The sequence below is a fragment of the Diabrotica virgifera genome, chromosome 7 (assembly GCF_917563875.1).
Source record: "Diabrotica virgifera virgifera chromosome 7, PGI_DIABVI_V3a".
In the NCBI taxonomy this organism is placed as follows: Eukaryota; Metazoa; Arthropoda; class Insecta; order Coleoptera; family Chrysomelidae; genus Diabrotica; species Diabrotica virgifera.
Window position 1 is genome coordinate 9,741,924 of NC_065449.1, and position 24,234 is coordinate 9,766,157.

At 34.6% G+C, this 24,234-nt stretch overlaps 1 protein-coding gene across 1 annotated transcript in view; it reads right to left on the minus strand.

Moving 5' to 3' along the window:
- Positions 1-11,725: 11,725 nt before the first annotated feature.
- Positions 11,726-24,234, minus strand: part of LOC114340067 (uncharacterized) — a 32,740-nt gene continuing 20,231 nt past the window's right edge. The window contains exons 13-14 of the mRNA XM_050657200.1: positions 22,952-23,029; positions 11,726-13,644 (exon numbers count right to left, since the gene is read on the minus strand). Coding sequence (XP_050513157.1) covers positions 13,612-13,644; positions 22,952-23,029 — 111 coding nt within the window. The 3' untranslated portion in view covers positions 11,726-13,611. The remainder of the gene's footprint in view (positions 13,645-22,951; positions 23,030-24,234) is intronic.

Consider the following 24,234-nt stretch of genomic DNA (forward strand, 5'->3'; position numbering starts at 1 on the left):
ATACATTTTAGTGACATGACATTTTAGTTAAATCTGACAGTTGTCACATTTTATTTGCAATTTGGCTTAAAAACAAATCAATTGTGTTTATTGCATTTATAAAATGGTATTTTCTTTCATTTGTATAGTCTTTTAAATTGTTCAGATTATATTCGTAGATAATTCGCAAATTATTTTATTTTCGATTGACAACTAGAATAAATGTTATAAATGTCACCGACGAAATGTAATCACCGACGTGCGTTTTTTTCTGTCACATACAATTTAATGCGTTAGAAAGAAATCGAAAAACTGTGACGCACTGAAAAAACCTCATGAGAAAAAGCATATGATTATAATTATTGTGTTCGTACACAGATCGTATATAGTATTTTTACTACAAAAGCGATATTACGTAGGTCAAAATTTTTGACGTAAGAGAACTGTCAAAACATTAGAATGTGACTTTTCATTATTGCCATGTTTATAATAAACACGTCAATAATGAAAAGTCACATTCTAATGTTTTGACAGTTCTCTTACGTCAAAAATTTTGACCTACGTAATATCGCTTTTGTAGTAAAAATACTATAATAGTTTTTATAAAGTCAGTTGGAACCAGAGATATGTCAACAATAGATCAGGCCAGGGATATGCCACTTAGGGCCGGTTGTTCGAACGCTAATCAACATTGATCACTATCAAATATTTAATTACTGTCACAACTGTCAATGTCAACTCTGGTTGGGTTGCTGAAAACATAGTTAATTATAATTATGAGATTAGTTAGTCAATTAACATAATAATTATTAACATAATTGATTAACTAATTTCATAATGGTCATCAATAATTATGTTTTCGGCAACCCAACCAAAGTTGACATTGACAGTTGTGACAGTAATTAAGTATTTGATAGTGATCAATGTTGATTAGCGTTCGAACAACCAGCCCTGAATGCATCGGGGTGTAACGCCAATATCAAGTACAGTGGTCTAGCTATCTTTGTTCGTCGTGCGAGTGTGAGCGTATCTACCAAGAGGTGGGAGTAATGGAACGACAGTGACACAGAGGCGGCAGCCATCATATGCTAGAGAGAGAAAGCTAAGCTCCGGTAGAGAGAGATAGATAGACCACCGACCCGAATTGCTCCGCGTTACGCTATTTTTCGGACCTGGCATAATCTATTGTGTTATTATATCTATGGTTGGAACACCCAAACAAACTGATTGACGGTAAATATAGGGCTTTTAATCGACTTTCATTTGTTTCGAGCTTCTGTCATATATTATATATTCTGTATATATGAATATTATACACAGATTATACAACATGACAGAAGCTCGAAACAAATGACAATCGATGAAAAGCCCTATTAAAAGAATATCGTATTAACAGACATAGGCGCATCATTTATTTTATCATGACAATTTTAATGTATGTAAAATGGTCATAAAGTACATAGTGTATAAAAAGTTGTCAACATGTCACACTTAGCAACAAAAATAATTTAATTTCATACATTATGTGTCAATGAATAATAATAGGACATTAAAATAGAAAATATTAAACAAATGTTAATAGAAAAAAAAAGAGTAAAATCCTTTATAAAAGGTACATATTTAAAATCTCTAAAAAGGGCTGCATCACAATCACATAACTAGTTTTCGACTGGTTTAAAAGTCATCATCAGTGCTTACCTAAAATGAATATAACCTGGTAAAATAATGCAGATTTTGAAATTTTTACTACGGTTAAGAAAAGTTGTAGGTTATACTCACTTGAGTTTACATGCTAACCACCAAGATATAATATAACAAAAATATGAGGGTCAAGCCCTGTATAAGTAATCCGTCAAGGAAACATCGATTGAAATTGCTAACTTAAGCTTGGATGTTTGAAATATTTTTACTAATATGCCCCAGGTAACATCTGAGCTGTGATTTGACTTGTTCACATGGTGGAAGTGTGGCAGCAAGTGACAATGAAATGGATAGAAACCTCCGAACGATGACAAGACAGAAATGACAGTTCTACAGGAAGTTGAAAAATTAACCTGTCATATTTAAAGACTATGGTGTACAGCTTGTTAAAATTAGAAATGATGTAACAACACACTCCATTGTGAAAATTATCATTTAAAATTCAGTAAACTAGATGTTGTAGTTAAAAATGTATTCACGTATACGCTCTGAGCTTCGCTGGTGTCGCTCCTGGCGGATTACTAATGCAACTTTCACCGGTAATTTTTAAATTTATTATTTAATTGTTATCGCCTAATATTTACAACGCAAAAAAATAATTAAATTGTAATCGATTTTTTAAAGATTTTGCTAATCATTTTAACGTTCTATTAATGAAATATTAATTTCTTACTTCGGATACTTTCACAATTATCATGTAGATGGCGCTTAGATTAATTTATAATTACATATTACGAAATATTAAAAAAACTTAAATTCAGTATTTAAAACGTAAGTATATTTAAGGTAAAAATATACACCACAGCTTTGACCAACTAATATTATTTCCTATTAATGTTTTTAATTTCAATGTTTTAAATTAATCACTTTGACATTTATGTCAAATTTCCAGTAAAAGCTTACAGACTTGTCACTACTGGCGCTCGCGAATTTTTAATTATCCCCTCTACCTACGAGCTCATAGCGTATAGGCAAACCACATTACACAAATGTTTGTATTCTAGAACTAAAGTCAGTAAACAAATCTTGTTGTCAAGAGACCTAAGATTTAAAAAAGCAATTTTGTGTTGATTTAAAGCTATCGAATTTATTTAACTTATTGGTAGCTGTTGGAATTTTGTGTAAGTTTAAAAAGAAAAAGATATCACAATGGGGGTGACTGAGGTGTAAAAAGTCTTAAATAATCTAGGGGGATGTATCATTAAGAAAGCACAACATATACCCTCAGTTTAGCTTTGACCCTCATATTTTTGTTATATTATATCTTGGTGGTTAGCATGTAAACTTCACGTGAGTATAACCTACAACTTTTCTTAACCGTAGTCAAAATTAATCTTTGCATTATTTTACCAGGTTATATTCATTTTAGGTAAGCACTGATGATGACTGGTAAACCAGTCGAAAACTAGTTATGTGATTTTGATGTAGGCCTTTTTAGGGATTTTAAATATATATACCTTTTATAAAGGATTTTACTGTTTTTTTTTGTATTACATGGTATACAGCCAACTACAGGAAAACTTTTTCCTTGTGGATTTTTAAATATTAATAGCTGTACAGCACTGGCATAAGTCAACACTAGTCAAGCAGGGTTTTTTATCTTTTCATGACATGTAATGTACACCCACTGACCGTCGCCGGCGATATAGAATGTCCAAGTAGCATGTTAAATATTGATGATCCAATATTTATCTGATGGGCTTTACCTTTTATTCTCTGTTTATTTCATCTCTCTACTACGAAGTACGGGGATTGTTCAAATGCGTTTGACATTCAACTTGATTATGGTTTGTTCAACAGTAAATGGTTGAGTTCAATTAGTGCGGTCGTAAATATTATTAAATTTATCTGACCTGGCCCATTGTTAAAACCCACCCGGAGCGATAAGCAAACCGAGGTAGACAGAGTTGGTCTTTTGACAATTAACACTGACTAGACGGTACTCCCATAATAAAGCAAAGAAAATTTACCAGAAAACATATTTAAATTTTACCTGAAGCCGGGCCTTTTATACTATTATCGGTTAATCCAGGATGTTTATAGTGGTAACTAATTGAACTCAACCATTTACTGTTAAACATACTCATACCTACCGGTAAATGTGATATTGAACTGCTCTTATAAATCGCGTCGGAATGAAATGTTTCAACTAAAATTATAAATACTATACCAAATCCTAAATTCCCTCGAAAAGAATTGTACTTTAGCACCGGTTACTGCGTTGAACAGACAGTTGAATAATTGGTTTCGATGTAAAATGCTATTATTTTGGTTGTAAGATGTGAATGAAGATATTATACTAAATATTTTTAAGGAACACTGTCACAAACAATAACAGATACTTGAAGGTGCTTTTCCCATCTAGAATTACTAGTTTGGTATTCTTTGCTCATTGTAACAAATCATCTATACTTTATCCACTATTTTTGATGATTGTATGATTGGGCCCGAAAAAATAAGTATATAATGGAAAAAATCGATTTTCTAGATTATTATTTTTTTAATTGAAGAGTTTAATTTTTTTGAAACGCTTGGTCAATTAGTAGTAAATTGCGCATATCTGATTTGACGGAATTTTCGTACAGCGTTGCCATGTTAGTGGGAATAGTAGATAATATAGGAAATTGCCACATAATGAAAATGTAGGTTAGGCAAAAATTTTCTATAAATTTCATCTTACTGGGAATATTAAGTCTAAAAATTTAAATTCTTATACACACACGGACAAAGTACGGATGAATTATTGCAATCACGTGTAGATTCTTACTTCTGCCTATCCTGTTTAGCATAAAAAGATCCTTCTTAATTTCTTTGTGGATCAAAAGAGTGAAATCAAAAGCAATATCATTGTTGCTAGTTTTAAGTTCAGTTAGATAGGATTTTTAAACTTATTTTGTATATTATTAAACCCTGTGTGCTTTAAAACTGACTGTGGACTCATGTGTTCTATTTGCCAATAGATGAAGTACTACTACCACAGATAAATTGTGACAAACTGTCAAGAATTTTGCAGTTTCGGGTGTATATGAGGTACGAGGTTAGTTTCTGGTAAACCAGAATAGTTTTTTTGAAGATTCCTTGAATTCCAGATATGTCTGTTATATCTGAATCATAACACAAATGTTGGTTACTATTTACTGATTGATGGAAAAACTTGTAGTACTTTGCAGGATACAATTTCTACAACTTTCATCGCACGTCATTGAGCAATTCTTAAATTGTATTCATTCACGACTAAACAGCGTTGCCAGATATCCTAAATAGTAAAAAATCTGAGGAAATTTAAACATGATGGAAATTTTTTCAAGAAGTTTTTTTATAGATTATAACACCTCTATAGTCTCACATGTGAAAGCTACACAATAGAATCGTATACTTGAGAGCTCTATTACTGTATAAATTTATCATTGACGACGTAGAGAGGAAGTTGTGGGAAAAACCAACAAATAAGAAACCCATGAAAACTATATTTTTATATATTAAAATATGTAATATCAATAAATAGTGATATGAAATATCAAAATATTGGCAAATAGAACTTGAAATACAGAATATGAGAACACTCGGTTGATGTATTTACCATTGTCAATTTTTGCTTGGCATAAAAGTGCTTTATAGTATATATGTTTACCTTTTGTTTTGCGATCCTTTTAATAAATGTGTTATTTACATGAGGTAGTGTTTTATTCCGTCGACCTGATCAAAATGTTTTATGAAGAATACCAAGCAAAAATAGAACATAATGGAATAACGATCGGATGGACAAGAGGTCATGGAAGCTGAACCAGAAGGATCAGGACGATATTATCCTTAGATGGAATAGGGAATGACCGAAGATGGAAAGGTCCAATCGCCTACTTTGACGAAACAAAGGCCACGTTGCTCAGTCGGAAGAGATGTGGGCGTGGTTCTTTGGGTTGGGCTTCTGTTACAATGAAAGATGTTAAATGAATAAAGAATGATATGCTAATAGGGCTACTGAAACGGTAATAGACAAAATATGGTTAGATAACATTAACTGACGGTTTGACACTTGGACTCAAAGAAAACGGAAATACTGAATACACGAACGAAATTGGGCGCCTGGGATTTTACCTCTAAATCCTCAAAGGAATAATTAACGAAACATAACACAACAATAGAAAAATTAGCAACACTGCTACGACAAAACACCAATGTTCTAGTCTTGAGCTGTTAATAATAATTAAATAAAACGCAACATCGTACACTCTAATAAAACATTTATTAAAATTCTCAACGAAATCTCAATATTTACACAATATGTACATATGCAGTGTAAGATCGCCAACAACAAAATTAAGAAACCAAAAAAATAAACAGTTAATCTGTAATACTCTAATAAATACTCAAAAAAAATTTACATACCTAATGAAAATGTCTTTTATTTTAATATTAAAAATAAAAAAACAAGTGACCTGCATATACGTAAATGTCACTATCACAAACTGAGCGAAAACTTTAAGTCATTGAACTTATTCCACGAAAAACAAAAAGGTCTTTGCCCTGGACATGCGAAAGGCATCTCTACCAGCTTCTTCAGTAAGTAAAGGATGAGTAACTTACTTAAAACAGATGTCAGAGGGTAACCCGTGCCACAGGCCAGGCTAGGCCATATACCCAGCTGCAAAGTCGAAATAATAGGAGCGACAACAAATAGATTTGGACCACAGCGTAACGTGGACCCAGATATAGTATTTTTACTACAAAAGCGATATTACGTAGGTCAAAAATTTTGACGTAAGAGAACTGTCAAAACATTATAAACATGGCAATAATGAAAAGTCACATTCTAATGTTTTGACAGTTCTCTTACGTCAAAAATTTTGACCTACGTAATATCGCTTTTGTAGTAAAAATACATAGGTTCGTTCCAAGACGACACATTTGTACGATCCCTTGAACCGCCACGAAATCGATTGGACTGTTTTAATGCGCAGAATCGCCCTTGAACGGTCTTCTTTCGATCTCGAACCGATTACCGGTACGTAACCCTCTTGGAACGAATTGGTGTACCATTTCAAGTTCGAGTTGCGCCTGAGCCATTTTCAGTACGAGTACCACTGTACCACTAGTAGTTTGCTAGATGGTTAAGAATTAATATTTCTTACATGTTCATTAAACATCACTTCAGCTTCAAAATCTTCCCCAGAATCGATATCTGACATTAAATCGTTGTCTTCTATGAAAAAAAAATAATAATAAATTATCCATTTGTATAAGATTAATTTGAAAAAAAAAAGAATTAATAATTATTCAAACGGAAATCAAGATTCACAGGTACTAATAGCGTAAATTGTGGATTATTCTATTATTGAATCATCAGCTGATCTCATAGCAGTGACCAGTAAAAATGAAAACAATCCTAACTGCGCAAGTCAGTGCAAATAGTTTCTGCTTGAAGGCATGTATCAAAAGGGCCGTTCAGTTACCGATTTCGAAGCGGTACATGGATCGCTTGGAACAACACGGTGTACGATACCAATCATCGTTCATGTTCGCTTGGAACGCATTTTTTATAATGCGCATGACGAGGGCAGTACGAAGGACGGTTTTCATGTCACTTGGAACGCGCCTTATATTAGCGGTAGGTGATAACTTGGGACTGGGACCAGCCCTATGAACAAAATTAATTTTTCACAACGAGTGTTCTATGAAGAAAATAGTATTTTAAAGACTTGCCAGACGAATACAGGCTGGTCTTAATATCACAAAATACTAGAGTTCACTACATGACTGAGACAACTCAACTCACTGTATCAAAGTTCAACTCACAAGAATAACGCCGATTTTTCAGAATTTGTTCTTTTTATGGACGTTTGGAGTCTGTTGATGGGGGGTGGGGTTTGAACCAATCAAGATCATGGGAAACTGTGCGAAATGTTTAAAAACAGGTTCGTTAACACTCGTAAAGGGCTTAGCAACCCTAATTCTTAAATGAGTTATGAGAGGGCAAAGGCGATATCTTTTACCCAAAAAGCTATTAAAGGCTCAAACTTTGCGTGGGAATTGCATCTATCGATAGCAACACATGTGTTTCTGAGAAAAAACACGCCTATAGAGACTCTAAAGCGATGAAAACTGAATTCAAATCTACACTCAGAAAACTTAAACGTTACAATGGAAGGATAACAGAAAACGTAAAAATAGAAACAGGCGTCAAGCAGGGATGCGTATTGTCGCCGATGCTATTTGCATTAATTATGGCCTGGATAATGACGAAAGAGGAAGATGGAAAAACGGGATTAACGTGGAATATGACAAGAAAACTGGAAGATTTAGAGGTCGCGGCTGATGTATGCTTGCTGACAAAAAATAAACATCATATGGAGAACAAATTGAAAAACCTATCAAACACAGCTAACAAAGTTGGATTAAAATTAAACATGAAAACGGAAATACTCGTGGTTGAAGAAGAAAATGACAAAATTAAGTTGGATGAGGAAGAAGCCAAAGTAGAAAAATGCATATATCTAGGAGAAGTTATACAGAAAAATGGTGAAATAAAAGCAGACGTCCAAAACAGAATAATTAAAACTCGATGGGCATTTAACTCGCTATCCAAAATTTGGAGTTCCACTGAGATAACAAGAAACCTGCACTGCAAGAAGCAGTGCTGAAAACGCTAAACAAGATATAGTTAAGGTACAAAAGTTTATAAACAAATCTCTAAGAAGAATACTTAAAATATACTGGCGCCGAAAATTTACAAACAGCGAATTATGAAAGAAAACAAGGCAAGGACCCGTTCTTGAATCTATAATAAAAAGCAAATGGAAATGGGTTGGTCACACGCTTAGGAAATATCAAACCATGTAACGAAACAAGGACTTGGGTACGAGCCATTCTTCTTCAGGTGCCATCTCCGCTACGGAGGTTGGCAATCATCATAGCTATTTTAATTTTTGAGGCTGAAGCTATAAATAGTTGTTATGAGCTGCATCCAAACTATTCTCTCAGGTTCTTCAGCCATGAAATTCGTCTTCTTCCGATGCTTCTTCTGCCACCTATCTTTCCTTGCATTATAAGTCGCAGGATGCCATACTTCTCGCCCCGCATCACATGTCCGAGATACTGTAGTTTTCTTTCTTTAATTGAAAGTTCAACTTCCTTCTCTTTACCTATTCTTCTCAGTACTTCGTGACTCTATCTACCCAGGAAACCCTCATAATTCTTCTATAGGTCCACATTTCAAAGGCGTTAAGTCGTCTCATTGTCTCTACATTTAACGTCCATGATTCCACTTCATCTTATACGTAACTGTATACGTAACATTTTGTTAGGCGTACTTTAAGAGCTAATGTTAAATCTTTGCTACATAGGACCATTTTCATCAATTAGAACGTGCTTTTTCGTTTCTGACTTTGATTTCTGCAGTGTAGTCATTATTTTTTGTTATAAATGTTCCTAGGTAAGTGTACTTTTTTACTCTTTCGATCTGCTGGCCCTCTACTATCAAGATTTCGTTATTAATATGGTTGTTTTTACTAATTTTCGTAAATTTCGTCTTTTTGATATTGAGAGAGAGTCCGTACTCCCTACTACACCTTACTATTTTACTCATGAGTCTTTGCAGGTTCTTGTAAACTATCGGCTATTATTACTGTATCATCTGCATATCTGATGTTAGAGACTCTATTTACTCTTATGCCGACTGTTTCATCTTCCAAAGTTTCTCGCATCACCTCTTCAGAATAAGCGTTAAATAATAGAGGTGATAGTATGCGGCCTTGCCTGACTCCTCTCTTAATTTCCATTTCTTCAGATGTTTCTTTTTCAATTCTTACTATTGCTCGCTGATTGTAATAGAGGTGTGTTATTACTTAAATCTCTTTCATCTAGGTTTTTAGTTTTCAGAATTTCCATGAGTCGATCATGTTTTACTTTATCAAACGCTTTATTGTAGTCTGTAAAACAGACGTAAAGAGGACCGTTAACATCCAAACATCTCTGTGTCAGCACGTTGAAGGAGAATAATGCCTCTCTAGTACCCATACTATTGCGGAACCCATGAGCCATTGGGTAAACGAAAAAAGATGAGGCCAGGTAATATTTGGAAGAGATGTGAAGAGAAAGAATACGAATCAGTAGGACTAAGGTGGGGAGAAGTAAGATATAAAGCTAAAAATAGAAGGGAATGGACGGTATTAACAAACGAAATAATAAATAAAAAACCTGACGAAATGCCTACATAGCAAATAGCGACATAAGGAATGCGTGTACCTACCTAGCCAATCAACCACTATCAGCTATACCGGCTAAGAAACTTATAAAGCGCCCTTTGCTGCACTTAGGAGCTACAGACCATAGAGAGAGTGTTTTATTTACCTTTTATTGAGGGAAAATGTTTGCAGAAGGTGTGGGATTGGCAAAAAATCTTACGCCTAAAATTACCGTACACCGCGGTCTAAGCGACCACCCTTTACTACGAGACAGGAAAATTGAGAGTTCTTTTCGACTTCGCATAAAACAGAAGAGGTAAAAATTCGCTGAATAAAAGTAGTGTTCCGTGGTGGTTGAGTTGCGTGTAATAACATTATTGTCCACGGAAACAATCAAATGAAATTAAAATAAATGTTGTATTATTGTCAGTATTATTTTGTATTTTGACAACGACACCCGACTTGGGCGTCGAAACGTTAATAAAATCATTTTTTTTTGTAAAATTGTGGCTTATTTCCCATTGAAAATAGTTGATTATAAAAATGCCACAAGAAAATAGCTTCAGAACAACATTAAAATAAATGTAAAAACAACAAACTGTCTGTCAATAATATATTTCAATCGGTAAAAAGACGTGAAAATGTCTCGAAAGAGGGTTTGTTATTTTAGCGATAGGGTGTGACCGCACGGGGTGCCCGCTGTGCTCTACTGAACTAGACCACAAACACTAATATGTCATTATGTGGTTCTACCATATGGCCAGACAGGCAACAATTTATTAGATCTGGTGTTTTAAAAACTGCAAAGGCATTTTACCTGAATAGAGATATATTTCGTTTCTTTACACGCCCTTCTATGCATATGGTTTGTATATTAAATGTGAATTTTTAATGGGACGTATTATTTCATTTTGAATAAGTTATTAAAAATTAAAATTACCATTTAAAAAGTAGTAATTGAAGCGTATCGCCACAGTAGTAAAAACATCAGAAGAATCAAAAAGCCTGTATCGTTGCAAGTAGCAGCATATAACGCCAGAAGCCCCTTATCGGAAGAAATATTTACAGAAATAGCAAAATATCAAACAACTGAGACAGGACAGAGGTGTAACCAGGATGATCCTAAGGGGGGTGGGGCTTCAACTACTTGATGGTCTGTGGAGGGTATGGAATAGTAATGGTGTTAAGTGTATAGACCTCAAAGTAGATCCAAATGGGTGGGGTTATAACCCCCAAAACCCTCCCCTGGTTACGCCTATGAGACAGAATCGGAGTAAATGAAGTCAGAAGAAAAGGAGAAGGTTTGAACACCCTCAAATAAAACCTTTTTAACCACGTTGGAAGCGCAGATATTGCAGAAGTGGGCGGTATTGGGTTTATAAGTCTCCCTGTCTTAGTCCGCTGCCTATAGCCTATGTCTATAGGTTCTGTAAGTTGTCCATCTATTCTGACTTCCATTTTGTTGTTTTGGTAGATGTTTTCAATGGCTTTTATGATATCTAGGGGGTATTCTATATTATACAGAAGATTGATTACATCTTTGAGTCTGACTCTGTCAAAGGCTTTCTCCAAGTCAATCAGACGGAAATGCTGGTCTATTTATTACACTTTCTCTAGTGATTTCTCAGTAATTTGCTTTATGACGAATATTGCATCAGTACACGATCTCCTAGTACGAAAAAGCTGTTATTTATCTGCTAAAATTATCCTCTGATTTATTAGTTCTTGTAGAAGTTTTAGGATAGTATTTAAAAAGTTGATACCTCTGTAGTTTTCTGGCTGATTTGTATCCTGTTTTGAATAGTAGAATTCAACCAACAGCGGAATTCAACACCACAATTTTATATGTATAAAAACACCGTACAAACAATTAAAACTTTTATTTCTGGAAAGTAATTATTACAAATAAAACACGTAAAAACGTTCCAATATGCTCTTTGTAATACTATTTAATTACTTTACAAACATTTTAATAAAAAAATATGGAAATATACAAAAACAGTTAGTCTTTTTGGCACTTTGCTTCAACTTGCCTGATGAATATACAAAATGTTTATTATTAGGACCAGAATATGCTTAATATAAATATTTTAAAACCATTCACGCCATATTTACACGCTCATTCTTACTTCTCTATCAGAAATATAATTTAAAAAGTAAACTATCTGGAATTTTAGAAGATTTTCAAAGATAACTTTATAGTTTCACGTCTAAATAATATTCCCTTCATTGTAGATCATAAATTGAGATGTGTAGATCATTTTTTTTAATTTGTAAAAGTTAATAATTGTTTTGGTACATCACAAGTTTGCAGCAACTGCAAATAATCAGAAATATGTACTTTTTATACATTCTATAACAGTTGCAAAGGATTATTAACTACAAGTGAGTGCGCTTCTATTTACAAATTTTTAACAATTTAAGAGTCTAGTCCAGTGTTTTCGTATTTCCAACTATACACATCTTTATTTGCCATTTTATACTTTATTCTACTGCTCGTAATTTACTTAATTAACCAGTTTCGTCCCACGACTCAACATGGTCCTTCAAGCCGGATCATTAAATATGTTAGGTTCAGGAAGGGAGGAGAGGGTAAGGGATCAGGAAATTAAACGGATTTATGCGTAAAAATGTTCTGAGCAACTGCTTGAAATTAGGAGACGATTACTACTTTGTTTACCATAGATTAAGTATTCTAAGCAGCTGCAAAGGATGAGGAAAGACTTGCAGCTACTGCGTCAGTTGTTTTGAGCAGCTACAAAGGATCAGGAAAAGAGCGTATCTTTGGACACATGGCTACTTAACATAGCTACAAGGGATCAGGAAATTTAGGCAGAATCAACTGTAAAATGTTTTAAACGGCTACAGAAGATCAGGAAAGAAATGCTACTTTGGGCACTGTAAAGTAACTGTAAGGGATCAGAAAATTTAAGCAGATTTATGCTTAAAAATGTTCTGAGCAAAAGCTTGGGTTGCGAAAGGATTACAACTGTTGGATCATCGATTATTCTAAGTAGCTGTAAAGGATGAGGAAAAAGATGCAGCTACAAAGCATCTTGAGCAACTGCAAATGATCAGGAAGGAACTGAGTTATTTATAGAGATGATTCTGGATGTATTGAAAAACCAGGACAGTCCCTCCTTTATTTATTTATGCTTTGGCTTATTTTATCGATCTGTAAGACCTTTTAAGGCATCAAAAAAAGTAGGAACAAGATTTTGATATATTTTACTTCAAATTTAGAATAAAATCATTCACTAATAAGTTTTTCGTTGTTTAATATAAGAAACAACCTACAAATCAATACGAATAGTATAGTATATTTGAAAAACCTTAGACTTTGCCAAATTTGATACAATTTCTGCAGATGATCGTAAAATTGAATCTGTTTTAACAAGGAAATAAATTATTGTAAAACCTAAAAATTGTCTTTGAAAGTATTTTAACATTTTTGCAAGGCATATTTACACTTATACCTCTCTCAACATTCAAATCTAAAATTCCAGTAGTTTTTTTTGTTCAAAAATCCCCACACATTTGTACAGTCAAAACATGTTATGGCTAAAGTAAAAATTATATATAAAAATACAATTTTATACAATAGGGGATAGTTTAAAAACAATTGTATGATAAAAATAAAATAAAACAGTTTATAAATAAATAAAATACCACAGGCACTGACACGAAACTTTTAAGGCACATTTTTTTGAGTGAATCGATCACCGTAGCAAAATTTGTTGTGTGGTTTTTGCTAAAGCGATTCGAATCCTGAAATATCGCTTCCCTGAAAAAGAAAACGGATCATTAGTATTACCAACATTACTAAAATCAGTATAATAATAAAAAAATAGTAATATAAGTCCCAGAACTTTAACCTTTCCGGAACCGTGCTATTAAAATTTACGCTGCAGGCCGTGCGGGGCAACTATGTTACCCCACTAAAATACTTTAATAATTCATTTAAATTTTACATTATTGTTTGGAAAGTTATATAATAAGGCACTAGTAACTGAAATAATTTGTTTTTATTATTAAAAAGATTTACATTTTTTTTATTTTTACCTGTAATTACAATTTGATTTTATTCCTGATTTTTACAGTCAGGGCATAAAAATGTTTTACTTTCTTCTCGATGTATGGTACAAATTGGTTTTCTGCATATACTACATAGTCCAAGGCGCATCTGTTTTGAGATGGACGTTGAGAGGTGACTCAATTTTTTTTGCAGAAATTGCTTGAAAATAAATCAAATAATAATATTTGAGTTATCCTCCCTCTCAAAAAGGTCCGGAACATTGTTTAAATAATTAAAATGTCAAAAAATGAAGGAAAAATTCGATTTTTTTCTTCGTTTTTTGATTATAACTTTAAAAGTGTTCATTTCCGAGAAAAGTCGTACTGCCATAAAAGTTGCGTAATTAAATTTCCTACAATATAGAATTGGTTAAAAATTTAAAAAATAGTCACCCTAGTTGCAAAATAGCAATAATTGCGAAAAAACCATACAAAACACGTATTCGCATTTTACGTTTTTCAAGCATTTATGCTACACTTAGGACCTTAATATTTAACCCAGAAAAGCTTTATGATACAGTAAAACAATACTGTAAATCTCATTAAGATCGGTTCAATAGATTTTGCAAAATAAATTTTGCAATCCAGCTTTCGCAAAAAAAATTCATTTTTTCAAAATGTTACAGGACTGAAAATAAAGCAGATAGCAAGTTGAATTTTTTACTGTTTTTAGAAGTGTACTGTACCTTTTATTTGCAATTTGCAAAATTAAAATCGATTAATTATCACGGCGTCAGGAAATTTTTTAAATAAACATTAATTTTTGGTGCTACGCGCAGGACAGCGGTGTTCGATTCACACAAGTTGATTTCCACCAAAATTTCTTCCAATCTTTATCTAATATATTATTTTCTTACTCTATATTTTGTTGTATTTTAATATTTTAATTCCACAAAAATCAAACTAATTTTATTATTGTTTGTGAAATATTGTTTAAAAAATTGCATATGTTTAAAAATAATAAACTTTTATTCTCTAAGTTAAAATATATGAACAAAGAAAGTTTTTGCTAATAAAAGTGTTATTTCAAAGGATAGAGTATGTGTTTTTATTTTGCAATAAACAAATTTATTTATTTATATCGAAATGTAATAAAAATAAAAATCATTATCATGTAAAAATGTATCAATCATTATCAAAAGTCATTGGAATGCCCAATCAGAGCAAACTATCCGCTGTCCTGCACGTAGCACCAATAATTAATGTTTATTTAAGAAAATTCCTGACGCCGTGGTGTTAACCGTTTTTATTTTTGCAAAATTGCAAATGAAAGGTACAGTGCACTTCTATACGCAAAAAAAATTCAACTTGCTATCTGCTTTATTTTCAGTCCTGTAACATTTTGAACAAAGTAATTTTTTTTGCGAAAGCTGGATTGCAAAATTTATTTTGCAAAATTTATTGAATCGACTTTAATGAAATTTAAAGTATGATTTTACTGTATCATAAAGTTTTTCTGGGTGAAATATGAAGGTCCTAAGTGTAGCATAAATGGTTGAAAAACGTAAAATGCGAATACTTGTTTTTGTATGGTTTTTTCCCAATTATTGCTATTTTGCAACAAGGGTGACTATATTTTAAATTATTAACCAATTCTATATTGTAACAAATTTAATTATGCAACTTTTATGTCAGTGCAACTTTTCTCGGAAATGAATACTTTTAAAGTTATAATCAAAAAACGAAGAAAAAAATCGAAATTTTCCTTATTTTTTTTACATTTTGATTATTTAAACAATGTTCCGGACCTTTTTGAGAGGGAGGATAACTCAAGTATTATTATTGGATTTATTTTCAAGCAATTTCTACAAAAAACTTTGAGTCACCTCTCAACGTCCAACTGTACTAATATTTTTACAGATGTGCCCTGGTCTAACATGATATTTGAGTCTTTCTATCACGTGCCCTGGCACAAAAGCTGCATCTTCGACTTGTATATTGTTAAACGTCTCTGGCAGGGGTTTCTGGCACTGTGTGCCCCGAGGAGTTAATTTCAATTTTAGTATAAAATTTAAATTATATTTGATAATTTTTATAAAAAAACGATTTAGTAATACATTCTCTAAGATTACCTGGAGGGATAAAAAAAAATAAAAATATTTTGAAAAGTTATAAAGACAAAACCGCATCTGGGGTAACCAAGTTGCCCCGCACGGCCACGGAAAGGTTAAAGAAGTTAAGTCCCAGAAGTTTAAAGACTTTCTACTTGGAACCTACTTTCTGGTTACAACCTCAATCCGAGCTTTTTATAACTTACAAAGCAAAGGGACGAAGACTAAAACACACGAAAGGGACTCTACAATATGCAGTCACCTCCCGTCAATTCATCTAGATAAAAATTCCATCGAAAGTTGATTCTGTGCACTGTCTGAAAGCGCTTATTTGTATAATTTTGCTTATGGGAGACAGTTTTCTTCCTTTTTGATTCAGAGTAGATCATATAGCCTCTATGAAGAACCCTAAGAGGGTGAAACATTCGTAAGAGGGTGATGGTCTCCTTTGAAACGGAATGAAACACAAACTGTCTTCCATTTTTTCTTTTAAAATAGTAATATTAAATGAAGTCTCCCAAAAATACAAACTTAACTTGGAAATATAAAAAATACAACCACTAAAACATTTGTACTAATAAATAGTCTCTTTCTTTAGTCCTGAATCCCCGATGGAGTGTGGTCATTGTGATGTCGTGTATTGTCTGTCTCCAAAGATGTTATTTCTTCTTAACTCATGCCTAGATCTTTTGCATATTCGTGTAATTTGATCGATCCATCTTGTTGGGGATCTTCCTAGTGATCTTCTTCCTTTCTTTGGATAATAAGTCTCTCCATATTTTTCGTATCTCCTTTCTTAACATGTCCAAAGTATTTTAATTGTTGGAGATGGACTTTTCTGGAGATTAGGTTTACTGGACAACCTATAGCACATTTAAAATTCAATTATATTTCTTGTGGCCCATATACGGAATTCGTAACATTGTTCTCCAACAGAATATTTCAGTGGCATCTTTCAGCTTGTCTAAATATAAAATAAATAATGTTCTTGAACTCCTAAGTGGAGCATAGAGCTTCAGTGAAAACGCGCCATCGGGTTCTATTTTGCGCTAGGGCCTTCACCTCATTCCAAGACTTTCCTTGACTTCTTATCTCGTCCATGATGGATCTTCTCCAAGTTTGTGCTGGGCGACCTCTTTTTCTCTTTCCTTGGGGATTCCACTCTAGGGCATTTTTTGCAATACTGCAACTATCTTTTCGGAGTGTATGACCTATCCACCCCCACTTTCTGTATTTTATTTCATTTTCTACCCTCTTTTGTTGGGTCAGGTGTAGCAGATCTTCGTTTCTGATGGTGTTTGGCCAGAAAATACGAACAATTCTTCGTAGACATTTGTTAACAAAGACCTGCAATTTGTCTGTAAGGTATTTTGTTACTTTCCAGGTTTCACATCCATAGAGTAGAACAGACATAACATTTGACTGGAATATTCGGATCTTTGTCCTTGTAGTATATTCTCCAGACCTCCAAACAGGGTTAAGCATGCTGAAAGCTTGTTGAGCTTTTCGTATCCTCATACGAATATCGTCTTCTGTACCTCCGCTTTCTGTTATGACACTTCCAAGGTACGTGAAGTTCTCCACATTTTCAATCTGCTTGTTGTCGATATTAAATAGCGTGTTGTTCCTTGCATTTATTCTCATCGACTTGGTTTTACCAATATTGATTTTTAAACCTATTTTATTGGCCTCAGTGGATAGTGTTTCCAATTGGTCGGCCACATCCTGGAACCTTTGTCCTAACAGGCAGATATCGTCGGCGTATTCCATATCACTTAGGCGTGTGGTTAACGTCCATTGTATCCCTTTTGTGTCGAAGTCTAGTTTGGAGAGAACATAGTCCAGAGCTATGTTAAACAGAAACGGCGAAAGCACACATCCCTGTCTGACTCCAGTAAGTACGTCAAATTCGTCACTGTTGACCCCATTGTGTGTCACGCTGCACGTCGCCTCAGTGTACAGTGACTTTATAATGGAAATTATTTTATGAGGAATGTTTCTTAGCTCTAAAATTTTCCATAGAGCAGCATGAGACAGGCTGTCAAAGGCACGTTCGAAATCGACAAAGACCATGTATAGAGGCGTGTTCCATTCAACCGATTGTTCCATTATTACCCTCACTGTATTAATGTGATCTATGCAGGAAGATTCTGGTCTAAAACCTGCTTGATTCGCTCGAAATTCAACCTTGTTTGTTAATCTTTTATGTATGATGATCGTAAAAATTTTATTTATGACGGTAAGCAAGGTTATTCCTCTCCAATTTTTGCACAGTGTGAGGTTGCCCTTTTTTGGAAGCTTAATAATATTACCTTTTTTCCAGCCCGCTGGAATGCGGTTTGTTTCCCACACCTCTCGGATTATGGGGAGCAAAAGTTCAGCGGTTAGATGCGGGTCAGTTTTAAGTAGTTCGGCAGCAATGTTATCGATTCCCGGGGACCTGTTATTTCTCAGAGATTTGATAGCTGTTATTATCTCCATTTTGGAAGGGGACTCGCAAGATATATGCAAGTCTACATTCTGCGGGTTTTCGACAATTTCATCCGCGTTATCCCTGGGCGTGCCTAGCATCTCCTGAAAGTGCTCTTTCCATCTCTCTACTTGATCATCCGTTGTAGTAAGTAATTCACCTGTCTTGGATCTTACAATGTTCGAACAGTTGGACCCATTTTTTGTTAATCGTCTGGTAATTTGGTACAGCTCTCTAGTCCTGTTGTGTTGTGCAGCTGTTTCTGCTTGTTTTGCCAGTTCTTCAGCCCACCTTCTTTTGTCTCTTCTTGCATTCCTTTTAACTGCTTTATTTAGTGTTTCATATTCTTGTTGTCGGTTCGTTCTTCCTTCTACAGTTCTTGCTTGCAAGATATCTTTTTTTCGTTGTTTTCTTTCCTCGATAAGATTCCAAGTTTCATCTGATATCCATTCCTTTCTATCTTTCTCTTTTTTACCCAGTTTGTCTTCAGCTATTTCTGTCAGAACATTTGCCAAATCTTCCCAGCTATTTACTTCACGTTTTCTTGTTTTTACTTGAAGCTTCTCCCTAAACATGTGTTTTCCTGGAAGAGTTTTTAATTTGTTCAGGTTATATGTGGGTCTGTGAATTACTTACTACAACGGATGATCAAGTAGAGAGATGGAAAGAGCACTTTCAGGAGATGCTAGGCACGCCCAGGGATAACGCGGATGAAATTGTCGAAAACCCGCAGAATGTAGACTTGCATATATCTTGCGAGTCCCCTTCCAAAATGGAGATAATAACAGCTATCAAATCTCTGAGAAATAACAGGTCCCGGGAATCGATAACATTGCTGCCGAACTACTTAAAACTGACCCGCATCTAACCGCTGAACTTTTGCTCCCCATAATCCGAGAGGTGTGGGAAACAAACCGCATTCCAGCGGGCTGGAAAAAAGGTAATATTATTAAGCTTCCAAAAAAGGGCAACCTCACACTGTGCAAAAATTGGAGAGGAATAACCTTGCTTACCGTCATAAATAAAATTTTTACGATCATCATACATAAAAGATTAACAAACAAGGTTGAATTTCGAGCGAATCAAGCAGGTTTTAGACCAGAATCTTCCTGCATAGATCACATTAATACAGTGAGGGTAATAATGGAACAATCGGTTGAATGGAACACACCTCTATACATGGTCTTTGTCGATTTCGAACGTGCCTTTGACAGCCTGTCTCATGCTGCTATATGGAAAATTTTAGAGCTAAGAAACATTCCTCATAAAATAATTTCCATTATAAAGTCACTGTACACTGAGGCGACGTGCAGCGTGACACACAATGGGGTCAACAGTGACGAATTTGACGTACTTACTGGAGTCAGACAGGGATGTGTGCTTTCTCCGTTTCTGTTTAACATAGCTCTGGACTATGTTCTCTCCAAACTAGACTTCGACACAAAAGGGATACAATGGACGTTAACCACACGCCTAAGTGATCTGGAATACGCCGACGATATCTGCCTGTTAGGACAAAGGTTCCAGGATGTGGCCGACCAATTGGAAACACTATCCACTGAGGCCAATAAAATAGGTTTAAAAATCAATATTGGTAAAACCAAGTGGATGAGAATAAATGCAAGGAGCAACACGCTATTTAATATCGACAACAAGCAGATTGAAAATGTGGAGAACTTCACGTACCTTGGAAGTGTCATAACAGAAAGCGGAGGTACAGAAGACGATATTCGTATGAGGATACGAAAAGCTCAACAAGCTTTCAGCATGCTTAACCCTGTTTGGAGGTCTGGAGAATATACTACAAGGACAAAGATCCGAATATTCCAGTCAAATGTTATGTCTGTTCTACTCTATGGATGTGAAACCTGGAAAGTGACAAAATACCTTACAGACAAATTGCAGGTCTTTGTTAACAAATGTCTACGAAGAATTGTTCGTATTTTCTGGCCAAACACCATCAGAAACGAAGATCTGCTACACCTGACCCAACAAAAGAGGGTAGAAAATGAAATAAAATACAGAAAGTGGGGGTGGATAGGTCACACACTCCGAAAAGATAGTTCCAGTATTGCAAAAAATGCCCTAGAGTGGAATCCCCAAGGAAAGAGAAAAAGAGGTCGCCCAGCACAAACTTGGAGAAGATCCATCATGGACGAGATAAGAAGTCAAGGAAAGTCTTGGAATGAGGTGAAGGCCCTAGCGCAAAATAGAACCCGATGGCGCGTTTTCACTGAAGCTCTATGCTCCACTTAGGAGTTCAAGAACATTATATATATATATATATATATATATATATATATATATATATATATATATATATATATATATATATATATATATATATGTGGGTCTGTTGGTGTTTCTTGTGATTTTGTTTTTGTTTTTTGCCATCTTGATTTTAATGGTACCAATTAACAGATGGTGGTCACTTGCGATGTCTGCTCCTCTTTTATTTCGTACATCAAGAAGAGATGATCTCCATCTTTTTGATATGGCGATGTGATCTATTTGGTTTTCTCTGGTATGACCAGGGGCAGTCCATGTTACCTTGTGAATATTTTTATGTGGGAAGATGGTTCCACCAATAACTAAACGGTGATTGGAGCAAAAATTTGTAAAGCGCTCTCCATTTTCATTCATCAGTCCCAGGCCATGTTTGCCCATTACGGTTTCTAAATTAATATTATCTTCTCCAACTTTGGCGTTCATATCGCCCATCACTATTAGGATATCGCCTTTGTTTACTTGTTGGGTTGTTTGTTCTAGTTGTTCGTAGAAAATGTCTTTATCTTCGAGGAGAGATGTGTTCGTAGGAGCATAGCACTGAATAACTGTTATCTTACGGTATCTGGTATAAAATCTGACAATCATAATTCTGTCATTAATGGGTTTCCATGAAATGAGGCTTTTTTTGGCTTGTTTACTGAGTAGAAGACCCACTCCGCTCTCGTGACTTCCATTTTCTTTACCACTATATAATAGAAGTTCTCCTGTTTGGGTATGGTGTTCACCATTGCCCAACCATCTTACTTCCGATACACCAACAAAGCTTAATTTATATCTGTTTAATTCTTTTACTGCTTGAGCCAGTTTAGAAATCTCATACAGTGTTTTTACATTCCAGCAACCAAATCGTGTCCGTGTTTTCGGTGATGCCAAAGTCGTCAACATTTGATCCGTCCGGTTTGTTTCTACCAAAGTTTCAGTAATAATATAAAATTTAAGATGGGTAGGTTATTGGCCTTCCGCACCCGAGTCTGGTGCCGGGGCTGCCGACTGTAGCTTCCAGACAAGCCTCAGGGGGTAGTGGTCCTGGAGGTGGCAACGACATTTCCTTCAGCTTGTCTAAGGGTGTAATATTCACATCCATATGTCAGTATTGGGAATGATAAAAAGTTGATCAACCTCATTTTTAGAGTTCAGTAACTTCGAGAGTCCTTCCATATTTTGGCCACCTTTCCTACGGCGAGTTTTGCTAGATCACATACGTTGTATTTGTTCCTGTAGTGACCCATGTGTTTTGTAATCAATGATCCCAGATATACCTAAATAGGAGCTTACAATCTCAAACCAGCCAGTTCTGGTTATGTATGGATGATTCTTATGTAGTTTATCCATTGTCATAATCTTTGATATGTTTAAATGCAGACCAAATATTTGACTTTTTTTAACCAGTCGTATGTATAAGATCAACTAACTCTTCTTGAGTATCTGCAAGAAGGGCTGTGTCATCTGCAAAACGTAGGTTGTTTATTTTTCGGCCGTTTATTGGAATGCCCTTTTCTCATTCTTCAAGCGCTCTTTTCATAATATGCTCCCCGCATGTGTTAAATAATTTGTGGAGACAGTATACATCCTTGTCTGACACCTTATTCTGGATGGAATTCGAATAAAGAATAAAGTAGCCTAAAAACAATTCCGAGGGTTCAATTGGTGCAATAATCTGCAAGATAGGACATGGTCCCTGTTAGTGCCACTTGCCTACAAGCCGGTAAACTCTGGAAACCTCAGCAACTTCGAGAAACACTGTGGTAGATAATTCCAGTGGAAAGCAAGGTCAGTGTTAATGATACCGGAAGAATGGACTACTGTACTCTTAAAAATATATGGATTACGTCACTTAATAACGAGAAAATTGGATGCATTCTACAATGACGACCTGGCAAATAAAATAAGGACATGGAACTGGGAACCTGGAACGTAGGAACACTCATTGTAGCGAACTGGTGTACTAAGAGAATTATTGGACACTTTTGACAATAAATTATAAGCTAGGTAAAGAGCTTTAGAGAATATGAAGTGAAAAGGAAAATGAATAATCCGGTCTTTCTCAAAGTTTCTTAGATTTTATCACTTACCCCTTTTATTTTACCCATTTTTACCATCTTGTGACTAAAAATACCCCTTTTTCAAATTTAGTCATCCCGATAACATTTAGGGAAATCACGAAATCATAATTTTATTTTCTTAAGGGTTTTACGTAAAATACTTACCCTATCTGGTTTATACAGATGAGTGTGTGGAAGCATAAATGTAGACCCTAAGTCTCTTTCGGCCATTGTGTTTGCCTCCTGAAAATATACATATTTTTAAATATTGCATTAGGGTTGTTGGTTTAGGTAATAGGGAACTTGCACATTTTTTTATTACATAATAATGTTCAAAAACTCATAATAACTTAGAAATACACATTTAAAATCTTCTGCGATTTAAAATAGTTCAGACGACCCGTGACGTCACATAGTTTTACTATATGGCTGTGTTTATGGTTATACTTAGGTTTAATCTTCTTCTCCTTCTTTAGTTTATTGACCTCCACCTACTTGGGTATTTGGCCAGCTCATCATCGCGGAATAAGGGAAAAATATTTATATTCTAATGACATTTATCGTATGTCATTGTAATAATATATACCAATTTGTTGAGATTGAAGTTTGATACAGTTTTTGAAGGAAAGGAAAGAAGATTTACTATGGAAAATAAAACCATTTTGTAAAAGTACAAGTTTTCTATGAATAGTTCAAACGGTCAAAAACACTTGTGACGTCACATAACTGGATTTTCTACTGACGTTTATAATGTCTAATTTAAAAGTATATACAATTTTGTTTACTTTGTTGATACAGAATGTAAACAAATAATCCGATGACGTCACGACGCGTTTTGGGCTAAGTGCAATAATTTGAATTTAGAACCGTATTTAGGAGCCAACCGGAACATAAAAACAACTTTTTTTATAAAATAAAAATGTATACCATTTTTATTCAGTTGCAATGCGAAGGCAAAACAATCTTCCTTTTCAATTAGAATACGGAGTGCAGTCCAGTCCCTTGAATCGTGAGTTTCGGCTCTTATTGGAGCCTTCATCGGAAGGAACGTAGCCACTGTTCTCCATATTTTAACTGATTCGTATCGAGAGGTTTTCCCACCCATTGCAACTGAAGTGATGATAGTAGGTGGCTAGCGCCATCTGGCATTGAAAGACGAAGTAGTTTTCAATCCTAATAGTAAATTATTAATATTGAAAATATTAAAAATATTACTAAAAGATTTTTTAAATTGAAAACTTATTGGTACACTTTCCTGGTGACACCTCCAAGACTTCTACAATTTGCAAGTCAAATGGATGCTGCAGTGAAGATGAGAGGGAAGGAATTCTACACTATGCAATTCACATCCCCCGTCTGCAGCTGGTAAAGTTCCAACGGAAAAATGCACCTAGTTACTCTACGGAGTAATACGACTATAAAATAAAAATGTATACCATTTTTATTCA